At 40.2% G+C, this 14,515-nt stretch overlaps 1 protein-coding gene across 1 annotated transcript in view; it reads left to right on the top strand.

Moving 5' to 3' along the window:
* Nucleotides 1-14,309, top strand: part of ELP4 (elongator acetyltransferase complex subunit 4) — a 170,852-nt gene extending 156,543 nt beyond the window's left edge. The window contains exon 9 of the mRNA XM_009892705.1: nt 14,178-14,309. Within this exon, the coding sequence (XP_009891007.1) occupies nt 14,178-14,309 (132 nt within the window). The remainder of the gene's footprint in view (nt 1-14,177) is intronic.
* The last annotated feature ends 206 nt before the right edge of the window (nt 14,310-14,515 follow it).

Genomic DNA, 14,515 nt, shown 5'->3' with positions numbered 1-14,515 from the left:
AGAAGACACTGATGAGACATTTGCCCAAATAACGTGGCCAGTTGCTATTAGGTTATTAACTAAGTTCTTATTCAAGGAACCAGTTATCAAGGTGAAGTACTGTGGAGTGAGAGAACACATGCGCAAGCACAATAAAGTTAAGAATAGATATTCATGTAAACGGATTCACTTACAGTTTGGCTTACTTTTTATCTGATATTATTATTGGTGTGCACATATCTTAAATTGATTGCTTTATAATGTTGAATGAACTCATTGTAGTCTGGTATTGAAATTGGTTGTAGACTGTGGAAGCGACAGTGAAAGACGAAAAAAATATTTTTTATAATTATAGCAAACCAAACCATTTCATGTTCTTCCACTGCATATTTTGAAGTGAAAACTTCTTTGTTTTCTATGTCTCTTGTCAAAAATACGAAGCTTTAATATGCCAGTGGCATCTATTCAAATGGAAAAAAACATTTAGATATTTTTTTTTCCTTTAGAGCCTCATCTTTTTCCAGTGCTGTGGCTGTTCCCCCTGGCAAGTTCCCGCTACATTCAAAATATTCAAATAAGATCGTCTGATAAGGTTGCCTGGTGTAAGGGAGTTTTTTACTTATTTATAGGAAGAAATGTTTAAATTGTATTTAGAAGAAATAATTATACAGGGAGTACAAAATTATTTCTCACCGATACTTCTTCCCTCCCTCCAACGTGTTTTCATGGTATGGGTCAGGACTTAACAGCTCTCAAGAGTGGCTGGCTGAATAGCAGCAGGCTTCTAAATCTCAAATCAAGTGCTCTTCAAAGCACCTTACTTCTCTTGAGATAAAAACTTGAGGCAGGTTTTTCTATCTGGCCTATTCATCAAGTATAGTCTACTGAATTGTTGACATTTCTAAACACTAAAGGGATTTTAAAGATCTTATTGCTCTGAAGAGACTTACTTGTAGTGGGGAATAAAGAATTGAAATGAAAAAAAAATACTGACACATGAAAAGTACAAAACTAAATAACTGCTAGAAACAGCTGTAAAGCAAATAACTATAATTTGACATATGGTTTCTGTACAAAACACATTTTTGATGTAGGAATCTGCTCAACTGTTCAGTCTTCCCCCCCAACTTCCAGATAAATAGTAATGTTTATTTTAATCTCAATTACTCACAGAAGTCTTGCATTTAATGTGATACCGGTTTCTGTCATTCATATTTAATATATTTGTTTCAGTTTACACTGAATCCTACTGTCTTAGAGTCATTTAAAAAGGAATTAGCATTACCTGTCTTTTAACCTTTCCCCAGAAACTTCTTATTCCTTGCTTAAACTCCCTTTAAAGCATGGGTTTGCCAAAGGGTAGTCAACATGACCACTTCATCACCAATGCCTTTTTTTTTTTTTTTGTATAAGCAGTATCACTCACTGAGTAAAAATATGCCACAGTGTGTTTTCATACCAAAACAGGTTGATCTGATATTACGGATATTAAATTACACTTCAGTCATTTCTGAAGTCTTAAGATTATTTGGTAGTAATGCTACAAAAGGCTTTGTTAGCTGGAGTTTTAAACTGTAGCCCTCATGCGTCATGGGGGATCAGTACTGAAAATAAGAGATATTAAAATATTAATTATATGTCTACATCTTCACCTGGGAGTTGCAGGAACTGAACGTGCTTCCTATATCAGTGCCAGTTTTTTGGGTGAGAAGACAATGATAGCAGAAATGTATTTTTTTTTCTCTTCTGGCCTGGTCTTTGCCTTACCGTGGAGCATCTGACAGTGGCATTTACCATTGCAGAGCTGAAGTTTCTAGTTTGTGAAAAGCTGCAGACATAAACTGGTCGGCTGCGTAGCAGCCTTGTTTGTAAATGTGCAAAATCTTGTAAACCAGCAATACATTTATCTATCTGAATGATACTTGCTTTTAAAACAGAGATTAGTAATAACAGTTTGCACTTACATAGCACTTTTTCATTTCTCCAGCACTGTTTTAAAGTGATTGAATAATTTGTGTTTCTCTACACGTAATAATCCTGCCAGGCAGACTCAGAAAATACCTGTAGCAAAGAGGAACTTGTCCATGCATGAAAAGCAAAATAATAAAAAAAAAAGATTAAAAGCTCCAGAAAATTAGTCTGCTTCAAAAAGCTATTAAATTGTTCCTATCCCTGAAGCTTTACAAATGTGCTAATTGTTGTGTTCTGGTCATGTAATATGTTTCTGCAGGAAGTTAAGGCGCTTTCCCGTTGCCGAAGCCCGTGTGCCGTCGGGGGGAGGGACTGGGGGGCCGGGTAAGCTGCCAGGGTAATGAATCTTCCCTTTGGGCAGCGCGTGCTTCAGGTCTGAACGCCCAGAAATGCTTCACAGATGCGCTGGGCTGCCTAGCAATGGAAATTTTCTAATTCTAGCTGACCTAAAAAAGTAATAGACTACTAAGCATAGGGCTCCTCCCAGTATAAAACAATCCCCCCCCAGCTAGCATTTACACTTTGCCCCCCTGCGCACTCCTTCTTCATCACCAGCAACTTGCCAAACCTGTGACTCTGGTCTCTTGAAACAGAGGCATTCAGGGACATACTGTATGGGTGGTTTGCGTTGTGTAGGCGAATGTAAAACAATACCGCTCCCCAGGGTCTCGGTGCTTTCTAGAGCGGTCCTGAGTGCCTTGGTGAGTTCCTGTAGGTGGACACGTTGGCCATTATTGGTAACCCGCGTGCAGTCATAAGTAGTGTGGGCATTTGCATGTATCCTTACGTATTGTGCTTGTGTTTGTACACACAACTTCTGCAACTGATGTATAGGAGGAAATTAGCATTGTCAACGTATACAAAATCTAAGAGAACCACCAAGGCAGTAGTGGGGCAGCCCACAGCTGGGCTGGTCCGCATTCTCAGAGCAGCTCCTGTTTCCTCCCGTTCTTCTTCGGAAAGCACTTCATTAAACTCTAAATTTCATGGGATCTATACAGACCAGATACTTGAAATCAGTGGAAGCTTGTAGGCAATGTGTATTTCAGCAATAGCTGGCAGAACTGTTCAGAAGTCTGTTTGCATTTCTGTTGTCTCTCTCTTTTGAGTGGGCAAATCGGGCATTGAAATGCACTTGTAATGGAGACTTGCCAGTGCAAGTTACCTGTCTTGGAGCATAACCTTTCTGTGCAGGGTTGAAATCTGTCTGGACAATTTTATCAAGAAGCAGAACATTTTATCAGTTATGTGTGTTGTTGCACACCCTGAGATTAAATGGTGGTTTTTAAATGGGTGTATTAATTTGTTTTCTGAAACTTAACAAAATATTTAAACTAAGACAGAAGCTTGATAGTGAACGCTAACAGATAGCTTTGGATGCAAACTCAATTATTTGGCTAGTTTTCCATATTAGCTGAAATTTTAGAGGGTGACAGTAACATTGCAATATGTTGGACCTCCTAGAACAGATGCTTCTTTCTCTGCTATTTCTCCCCCCTCCTCACTTACACAGCTTTTGTTTGTACACACAGTGTCTTGAACACTTCTCAAGCTTCCCGGTAGAGAGACCCAAGTTGTTGTAGAGCAGCGCGGGCTTCGCCAGCAACTCTGGAACATTTCCAGTGAGCCATCTGTGGTTTGATATGAAATACGTACTTTGTGGCATGTTGCAATGTCATTCAAAGAAAGAGGAGATACAGTGGAGGCATTGACTCAATGAGAAGCTTCGTACAGTTGTAGGACTGAATTCCTCTCCTTGACCTTTTACACTCCCAGTTAAGAATTTCGTTTAAGCTAGCCATCCAGGTTTCCTGAATAATCAGCAGAGATGGGCAAGTATTTGCAAGGATGATTCATCTCATCCCGAGTATGTAATATAGTCAGGTTAGACTGAATGGCTGACTTGTAGACAGCTGCATTAAGGTTGAATGAATCCATCAGGGAAGAGAATGTGACATTAACATCAGCATCCGTCCGGACTATCCTGAGAGCCCTGGAATTACTCAGACTTGCATCACGGGTCCCACACTCCTCTTACGTAAGCCCAGGGAGGAGAAATTCAGCAAAAAGAACAGATCTACAAGAGAAATGTTAGTCTGCTTGCTTTGGCCATAGATCATACCATCAAACTCATGAACTACTCTTTGAATTTAGAATGGAATTTCCCTTCAGCTTTTAGACAATGTATTCCAATCTCAACTATAACGCACCTAGATAATATATCTCCTCCTGCCCTCCATCTTTCACTTTCTTCACTCCGTCTTCTCTTCAGCTCTTTGTCACTTAATTTCTTCCCTGTTCTCTTCCACTTGCCTCTCTATGCAGGGTGCTCTTTATCATAGAACATTTTTTTCAGTTAGAAGGGAAAAAAAGCTTTGGCATTAATGGCATTAATACAGTATTTATACATCATGACATTTTTCATTGTTCCTGGATATTTTATCTTTCACTTCTTCCTTTTTACCCACTTTGTGTATTCAGACTGTAAACTCTTCAGGACAGAGACAGTCTTTCAATATGTGCTTGGTAAGAGCTGATCAGTGAGTATTACAGTAGTATGCTGTGTAAATATTTAGTACAGTTCTGGTTGGAGATTACCATGTATTTCTCTGAATTTTGGATCAGACGAGCAGTTGAACAGCTGTAGTCCCTGGATAGTCTCTAACCGTCACTGATTAATCCAGCCCCCTTTATTACATGGGAAGCTGCTTCATTATGCGGAGACTCCAGTTATAACATGGAGTGGGTCTGTTACTTGTACGTGTGATTTAGAGCCCTCCATCGGCATTCTCAAGCGTCAGAGAAGATAAATCTTCCTGATATTTTTGTCTTTCTACCGTGCGCCTTCACATGTAGCAAATCATCTTTAACACATCTTGAAGTTTTCCTTTGGAATGAAAGAGTTTGTTCAGAAAATTGTCTGTTGTTTCCTTTCCTGTTGCTAAAAAGTAGCGACTAATGCTGCACATATGAAAACTCACCTGTCTCTACTCACGTGTTACTGGAACTTCTTCAGCTATCTGAAATCCCCCAGGGATTCATTTTACATAAACATGCATAGAATAGGATTCCATTGGTACGAATGATCTCTGAAAGATTTCTTCTTTGCAACAGCCAGTGTTTAAGTAAACTGGGTTTTAAATTCAGTCTCAGGAATTCAGATTTTAAGTACTTTGCATAGTTTTCTGGTCAGAAAACAGAAACAGTACCATCGGCGCATCCCAACAAATCAGCACAGTTTGAATTGAATTCTCCTGGATAATATCATATTACTTCTGTAATGCAGATACACTGGAAAGCTGCACTGAAGAGGCACATATTAAGATTCAGCATTCTGAAACATAGCATAGCTTTTACAAAATGTGGCACAAGAGGAAGTGGGTTTATTAATGGTTCTTAATTTTGCCGGGTGTCTTTAAAGTCACTATTTTAATAACCTCTTGGTAGTGTTGGGAACCCACAGCAACATACCACTGTCCTACAAATGAGGTGAAAGCAAGAATTATCCTTGTTTTATTTTATACTCTGTAAGTGATGGGAAATAAGAGTTTTATAATTGTGTTCAAGTATTTTAAGTAGTATTAGCTATATATAAAAAATTATTTTCATATTAGCAATGTGTCCTTTAGCAGACAGACAGGGATATGTAGGTAGAAGTATATTTATCAGCTATTCTTAGTGGAAGCCTTCTCTCAACACCTGATGTTAACAATAATTAATTTTGACGGCTCAGATTATGCTTCAACTTAAAAAAAAGAAATAGGAAATGCGTATGGTAGATGTGCTTATTTTAACATGGGTTGATATAGTTGTGATTAGTTTTAAGTCAATCACAGTTACCTGAAAAGTAGAAAAAATTTTAGAATGTTCTTTTTAAAAGTCAAGTCTCTTGTCTTTATAACCAGTTTAGAAAATGTATCCATTGCTGTGATTTAAAAATGGTAATGTAGCATCTGTCAGTATAGCAGAACAAGAAGAAACTGAGTTCATGTCCATTATACAGAAAAATAGTTACCAACTTGTCTCCTGAATTTGTTAAAATACTGAGAAAACTGTAATGTGAACAGGAATGTGAGAGATTCATAGTAAGTGGGTTTAAAAATAGTTCGTCTAGGACCTAAATGGAGTTACGGGAGGATAGCTTGGCACCATTCTCTCCACAAGATAAACATAGATTGTGAGACAGTAGTCGTAACCAAATTTCCGGACTCTCTCATGATTTCTGCCTGACAAGGTTCTATGCTGGTTGGAGTGACTTTTGAGTCCTTGCTGTGAGAGCTTACAATGTCAGCAGTGGTAAAAGGCTTACTGTTTCGCCATTGAGAAGTGAACTTACGTTAACTCAGAAGTATTTTTAGATTTTGTGACATTAATAAGAATGTTATATCTTTTCATAGTGGTATTGTCAGGTTTACATATGAGTCGTTACGAAGTTATGTCAATATAAGTGATGTCACTTCAGTAGACTACGTGTCATATAAAATATAAATCATTTCCTCGTAATACACGTCTAGTGTCTCTCAATTGGCAAACTTGGCAAGGGAAGAGGCCAAAACTTACAGTCACCTCCATGTCAAATGTTTGAACAAACTCTTGTCTCTAGAAGAAACTTAGTTTCATACCTGCACATCTTTGTGTTTATATTAAGCCCAAATGTAGTAATTTGGTTTTGCCGAGAAGACCAATTAGTTACTTGTTAGTTGATGATGAGCTGTTAAGAAAGCAGTAAAATCATTGACTGACAAGACTAAGATGCTCCTGAAACATGTCTCTCTTAAGGAGTTTGTAACCATTTGGCAGCTACCTCGGTTAGAAATGCAAGATGTGACCTGTGTGGACATCAAGTAACCCCGTTCATTCGGACCTCTTTCACTTCATATTGCAATGGCCTTGAAGCTGTGGCTCAGGGCACCGTAGAGAATGAGTGCCACGTGCTGCCGTTTCATTGAAGGTATACCCAATGTCCCTGACGGGCTCAGCCACCACTATTAAATCCTTCCCCCACTGCCCAAATAAGAAGAGGAGAACAGGTTCAGTGAAGGTACCCAGGGCCAACCACCAGTCCTGAGGACTGCCAGACAAATCCATAGTTAGGAGACAAGTCCACTCTCAAGCTGAGAAGTCAGGGCAACAGGTGAGGATCATACCTGGAGCAGCAAGCTCCATGGTCAGCCCTGGCACAGCGGTGGTGCAGGACAATGGCCGGGGCCTGAGCAGAGCACAGGACAGACCTTTGCCACCTTCTTCTTGCAGAGCTCTTTCTGTCCCAGCAGCCCAGTTTGGGGGTGCACAGCTGCACTGCATCACAGCTGGCTGTGAGCACAGGCAGCTAAAGCCTCCTGTTCAGGACTGTCTTCTAAAGAGACAGCTCAGTGGCTGTGGAGTAATTTGGCATCTCTCCGCTGGCTCCCTCTTTCCTTGAGATGTGAATTCCTTGGTTTCAGTTCCAAAGGCCTCCGCATCCTTGACAGTTAGATCATTTTCAAGCAAGAAACGGGGTTCTTTAAGAGGAGGTTTTATAAAGTTACATTACTAACCTCCTGATGATTTCTCCTTAAACCCCACCTTTTTCGTGATACCTACAAAAATGCTGAAGTCTTTTCCTAGGTACTGTGTTAATAGAAATAATTACTGGCAGTTATAAATGAGGTAATAATACAAAGACGTAGAAAGGAAAACATAATGCAAGGGGTGCCTCATGGGCATCATAAGCAGAAGAGCAAACAGTAACAGGAACTCGGCCTCTATTCCACAGACTGTTCCTGTTCTCTCTTGTGTGGGCTTTGTGGAACAGCGAGAGTTCTGCTTCAAAGAGAAATAAGTAGGATATAAAGCTCCCCATCTAGGAGTCTGCATCTTTCATTTTCCCAGCATTCCTAAAATTCTTCTCCCCACCCCCCTCTTCCCCCTAAACCAAATCCCTTCGGCTTTGGTGACTTCAGTCTTCATGGAGTTGTAGCAAATGGAACTAGAAGGGATCTAGAAAGGTCATTAACCCATCTCCCTGCCCCAAGGCAGGGCTGCAGCCATAGTAGACTAATAAGCAAATTTTTTTTTGGTCAAAGATTCAAATAAATGGAATTGTAAAGATTTTTTTTTTTAAGTTTAATTTTGGGAAGTTTAGGCTCAGTTGTTAAAGCTTCCTGTAACTTTAGGAGAATCACAAGGTTAACTTAAACAGAATTACTTTAATACATATCGAATTAAGAACGAACTACCGCCTCTTTTTTTTTATGAGATTCAATGATCTTGCATCACTCATGTTATTATGTATTTGTTTGCTACAATATTACACTTATAATAGCTACTAAAATATCATAATGGTTTTGGAGTAATAAGAAGAATTACTTTGGGTTCAGATTTTTGCCAATATATGCGTATCTGCTTATCATATTGTTGCTAAACATTTTTATATTTTTTATCGCTTAAAGCATTTTTCAGAATATGTGCTTTTAGTAACCCTCAATTAATTTTACAAAATTTTGCTGTATCTCGAGTGTCTGCCACCTCAATTATTTCTGAGTATTTCAGCCAGTGTAAAAACAATCTGTACAGACACACATTTCCTCAAATCTGAAAAGTACTTTTATGAACTGATTTTTGTTTATACCATGTAGGTGTAACACTTGATTTCACTCATTGCCTCCACAATGCAGTCCCAGTAGATCACTCGGAAGAATATGTGTAGCTTAAGTGAATAGTTGAACAGTAATCAGTTCTTTAACATTGTCTCATTTTTTAACCTGACCTTGGTTACTTAGGTTCAGGTATATGATTTTTACTTTATTTTCAACCCCTTTTATAGATGGTTAAAGCCTGCATACTGTTCCTGTGCATTTTGTAACCGAGGTGTAATCAACATCAGGAGAGGTTTGCTAGGAAAACTGCCGGTCAATCCTCTTAATACTGAAAAGAAAAAGTCTTACATTGGAAAGTCTGTTTTTTATAATAAATCTGTAAAACAATCCCCTTGATACAATAAGCTCCACTGGCAAAACCACTTGCTAATATTTTTGTCTAGTAGGGATTTTGTTGGTTTAAAAAAATAGGTTACACCCCAACCAAATGTACCAGCCCTCTGGAAGTTCCTACAATAGCCATGACTTGGGTCTTTACATCCCAGCCGTACAAGGCAGAGCAGTGTGAGAAAACCATCGGTGCTGTATTTGGTCCTCTGTGCTGGGACTGGACCAATTGCTCGGTGTCCCTTCTGGCCTCTCGTTTTACATATTCTTATCTTCCGCTTCTACTTTTTTTCCCCACCTCATTGAGAACAAATAAAGTAATTAGAAGTTTTCTTCAGGCAAAGGGAGGAGCAGAGGCAAAGTATGTAATAAGTTTTGTCTGAACTGTTTTCCTTTCGTAATGCATGCCCTAAAGCTGTGTGCTTAGCTGGGTTCAGTGTAATTGTTCCTATCACCGCAAAGCCTTCGGGACCTGCCCGAAACAGAGCAGGCGGGAAGCACCAGCACTGTCATCGTGCCCCTTCCCGAGCCGTGCCTTGTACAGTAACAGCCTTCTTCCATAGCCAGGTATTTCTTCATCGAGCGAATGAAGCTTGGAGTCTGACTCTAAAGACCCTAAGATTAAACCTTTCTGACAGCCTGCATGGGTGAAAATAGTGTGTGATCATGTAATTAACCACACTATAATAATGCAGATATACAATTAACTTTGCACAAAGGACGTTTACTCCAGCATTCCCTAGTTTTCACACTGACAAACTTTACCTTTCTTTGATAGGGGCTTTAAGAAGTTATCACAAGGAGGGCGATTATAGGATCCTATTTTCACTTGCATGTTTACTTTTGCCAGACTATGACCGTTTTGCCTGAAAATATTGTTGCCCTGCCAGTTTGCTGTAGGCTACAGGAAGTTCTGTGTTTATCCATGCACTGGAATGTTTTAGTGAAAACCTTCAATTATTGAAAACAGCAAGTGAAAATGCGCAATTTTATGTCTCGCATTTATGCCAGGGATGCATTCTTGCTGTCCTGTGAAAATCCACCTGTTTGACCCAGGCACGCTCAGTGCTGCTGATGCAGCTTCACCCTTTTCCAGCGATGTTTTGGGACTGGGAGGTGAGCCGGTGCCAGTGCCGCACTCTGGACATGGGGCACTGGGGCAGAGGAGAGGGGCAAGGGGGACAGAAAGCAGTGCCAGCGGGAGAAAGAAGGGCAGATCAAGAACAAGAGGTGGGAAGAGGAGGAGGGCAAAACAGGGGATGAGGAAGACAAGGGGCTGAGGCAAGGAAGGGTGGCCTGGCGCTGAATTTGGACCTAGGCATTAGGAAAGGGAGGAGGGGATGGCATATGGGCAGAAACAGGCAAGAGAAAGCCAGGACTGGGAGGAGCGGGAATGAAGAGCTTGGAAGCAGAAATCTGAGACTGGCTGGGGCAGAGGCTGGGGAGTGCAATAGCCAGAGAAGGGGCATTCTTGTCATGAAGACCAGTTGCAGGGTGGGAGGCCTGGGTACCAAGGACTGGGATTGCCCATGTGGGCAAAATGAGCCTGATTCTTGCTAGACTGATAAGAGAAAGAGAGATTGAAAGGGATGGAGGTCACAGCCTCAGAAATAGCAGAGAAGGCTGTCCACCAGAAAACATTTTGTCCTAAACTCGGACTTTAAATGTGATTGTTTCTCTGTGGTCAGCAAATATCTGTGAAAATGTCTGATGGCTCTGTAATGCTGGCGTTCAAAGAGGATCACAGCCTATTCATGCTATCACTTACTGCCTTAGTTCAAGTGACTGCAATGTCCCTATTGGTGCCAAAAATAAAGGCCTGTTATTTAACCTGTGGATGTCTGTATAATGCCATGCAATGAATGTCCAATTTGCCTGTGGTTTACAGTTCAGAATATTTTTTAATGGTGTTAAAATATTTATTAGGATTAATATTTGCGGCGCTGTTTATATTTTTAAGCTGCATACAGAAAATGTAAGGAATGATATTTTGAAATGCCTATTTGGGCTTTATTCAGAGGTAGTGTGTGTGTGTGCGCGCGCTATGATTCAGATCTTACAGGCAGGATAATATTCAGTTGTTTTCAGAGGACTGTAGTGTTATTTATTGTTCAGAATACGTCTGATCTGAGGATGAATGCGGCACATGCAGTGAAATACGCTTCCTGGAGAACCAGCAATTTGTTGTAATGTTTGAAAATTGGGATTGTAGAGAGGGCAAGGATTGCAGGAGGGATGGTCTCGTAATTAAGACGATTGAAGGATATCGTGAAAGGTACGATGTGTCTCTGCCTGTACCACTAAGATTCTGGGTGATCATGTCGCTTCAACCTAGCGTTTTTATTTCTGTACTCATATTTTGTGTCTCTGGCTTTCTGAGTGCCTGACTTGGGGTCCTTGAAGAAATACTAAGCACCCACAGCTGCAGATGAAGTTAGCATTTGATCATGTGAAACGCTGTACAATGCTAAACATTCTGGAAAAGCAAGTCCTAAATGCCTCAGATTGTGTTTCTGAAATTAGTAGATACCTTTTGCCATGTGTTTTATGTGCCTTGATTCCCTGTCCCTAAAATGGAGGTAACTTTGCTGCCTTATCTCACGAGAATATTGGGAAAATAACACAGTGGGTATTTGTGAAGCATTCAAGTGCTATATACTGACATGTGCTATTGAAAAGCCATTCTCTCTGTAGAACAAGGTTTGAATAGTGTACAATAAATACATCAGAAAAGTTCAGAGTAAACAGTGACAAGAAAACAAAATACTGAATAGCCAGCCACTAAATGAGCGGTGTGCATCCTCTTCACTGGGTAAGATGGGGAAGAAGAGTATGTGTGTGTATAATGAAGCACTGTATCATAACAAATACATCTGTACAAGCCTAATTCAGTCCCGCCATCCGATCTGAGGATCTTTAATTTTTACTTTTTCTGTCTGAGTCTTTGCTAATTTATATTCTTCTATCTATTTTCTGTTTATGATACACATTAGCAAACAAACACAGCCTTGACTAAGAGGCTGTATAAATATCAAAGATTTTTTTTTTCCTTTTGACCACACTTTTAAGTCCAGGCCAGTATGGCAGGGTTTACAGTTGTTCCCCACCTGTGATATTGGTTAGTTCCTGAATAAGATGAGTTTGTTGGGTCTCGATTCTGTTCGCTCTTCATCACCTTGCTCTGAATCCATTTGGCAGACTTGGCAAAGAGGTCAGTAATGGCAGGAAGAAGACAGCGGTCATACCTCTCCCCTAAAGGAAGCCGCTTCTCCCGCTCCCTGGATGATACTAACGGTGATTGGGAGAAGGTTGGATTAGTTCACTTGTCTCTCCACCTCCCACATACCAGATACCCTGTACCCTGCTAGCAGAGTACTCTACACTTTTTCTGGGACAGAAAATGTGACTGAAAGATTTGCACTTCCCAGCTTTTCCTCATCCTTCGTTTTCCAGTGGTTACAGCCCCCCTCATACAATCCAGGTTGTACATCAGCTCTTTCCTAGCAAATGTTTTTCTCAGCAGACAAACAAGATGGGCGCGTGCCCTAGTTTATATTGTGGTGATGTAGAAATGAGGCCTCATGGACCACAGTTCACATCCACAGCCGTGCTTCACCTTCTTAGGAATATGGGAAGAACTGTAAGTGAAAAATACTGTACCACAGCACTGATTTTAATACGGTGGAATGTGTGAGCTGCATAGTTACTAAATAGTATATGGGGGGGGGGGGGGGGTTGATACATAAATTGTGTTTCATAGGCAAAGCATTACAAATAAATACACACATTTCTCCTATTTCCACCCTGAGGTATGTCGTCTCCCCCTGGGCACAGGCTTTCCTGATCCACATGCGTTACTTTATGCATTTCCTTCCCTTGGAGAAGACAACCACCCAGTACATGTTCTTCTCCCTGCGCTGCCCACCACCAGGAGTGGCTGGTGGTAGGAAGCGCGTTGGAGCACCTCTCAAGTTATGCCTAATTGCACAATCTCAAAGCCAGCAATGAATTGAACAGTCAGCCTGCTTGCTGTAAATACAGATATTTCTTACGCTTTTGAATTGAATTCTTATCCTACGAGTATTGAATAAAAGGCAGCTGTATTTATGTGTTGTGATAAAAGCGAAAACGTAGCAAAAGCAGAGAATAAGGATAGTCCACGTGGCCTCCTAATAGAGTTTTGCAGCCATTACTGTTGTTATCCTGTTCCCCTCAGAAGTGTGTGCATTTTAAAAGAAGAGCCACACAGTTTAGCCTTTGCCTACTAAATCTTTCAAGAAATATGCTCCTTTCATGATACCAGTTTCATAAATTATTGCACTGGGTAGAAGCTGCTCAACAGTCTCATCTGACCGGCTTTCAGTACCTCACTCTGTCCAAAAGCGAGCCAGTAATTAACTAAGTAAAGTCTCGGTCTTACATTAATTTTCACCTTACTTTACACAAGCTAAATGGTAATGTCATGTCTTTTATATATCTCCAGTGTATAAGATCCTCAGAGGGAGAGTTATTTTTTTCAAATTTAAAAATAAGGTTTATTATGCAAGGACTGTGTGCTTGTGGACAACCGTGTAGCTTGTGTCTCAGTTTCCTCATCTGTAAAATGGATGTAATGTTCCTACAACTCACAAGGGATGGCAAGTTTTGATTAGGATATCTGATTGCCTTACACAAATGCAACCGCTATCACTGCTTGGTTTTATTAAAAAATGACAGTAGAATATGAAGGAGAAATACTCTAGAAGAATAATGCTGTGACCAGGGTGAGCCCTCTCCATCTTTGGACCATCACATCGTTTATTTTCAGACTCTGCCGCAAAGTATGCATGTTTGAAATAAAACTATGCTATTGCTAGTGTAATGCCATAGAAATCAAAGGAATGTTGTAGGGGTTAACATACAGGCAAACCGTTTGTTTTTGAAGGAAGAGTGCCCACAGATACAATTAAATACTTTGAGCAAATTTGGGGGTTTTTTAGAAAATTTTCATGAGGAAAAATCTATTCCAATTTCCAGAATCCAATATACTGAAAACATACAAAACTGTTTCCACGTCAGCCTAAAAGTGTCTAGGAAGTGTTTTATTTGTGTGAGTAAATGTTGATCAGCCAGGAAGAAGACTGCGTTTTGAAATATGCTATGGAAAATAAATTCTACTGCAATTATTCTTTTTTTTTCCTCCCCCTCCCTGTTTTTTCCTCTCTCGCTTTCTTCCCTCTCTCTCTCCCCGTCTCTCTCCCTCCTGAAAATCTCCTGCCACAGCGACTGCATTTGCCTCCAGACTTGTCAGACACAGTGAGCCGCGCAAGCAAACAGGATCTGGCAGAATCCGCCAAACTGCTGAGCTCAGGATGTGGTGCTATGGCCATCGGCAAGAAGCACCTGGACTTCTAGTGATTTCTACTTAGCAGTTTCACTCAGATTTATATGACACTCTAATTATGAGTGTTAATGACTTATATAAATATTTTTCTTAATGATTTGACCCAGCAGTCTTTAAAAATACATGTTATCATCTGGTGCCTTCTTTTTTTTGTTGTTTTTGTTCTGGTTTCTTTGTACTAATTTTGGGCTTGATTGAATTTTGCTTTTTGTTAAAG

The sequence above is a fragment of the Charadrius vociferus genome, unplaced genomic scaffold (genome assembly GCF_000708025.1).
Source record: "Charadrius vociferus isolate BGI_N301 unplaced genomic scaffold, ASM70802v2 scaffold19, whole genome shotgun sequence".
NCBI lineage: Eukaryota > Metazoa > Chordata > Aves > Charadriiformes > Charadriidae > Charadrius > Charadrius vociferus.
The sequence above is the reverse complement of the archived record's forward strand: the minus strand, read 5'-3'. Positions and strand labels throughout refer to the sequence as shown.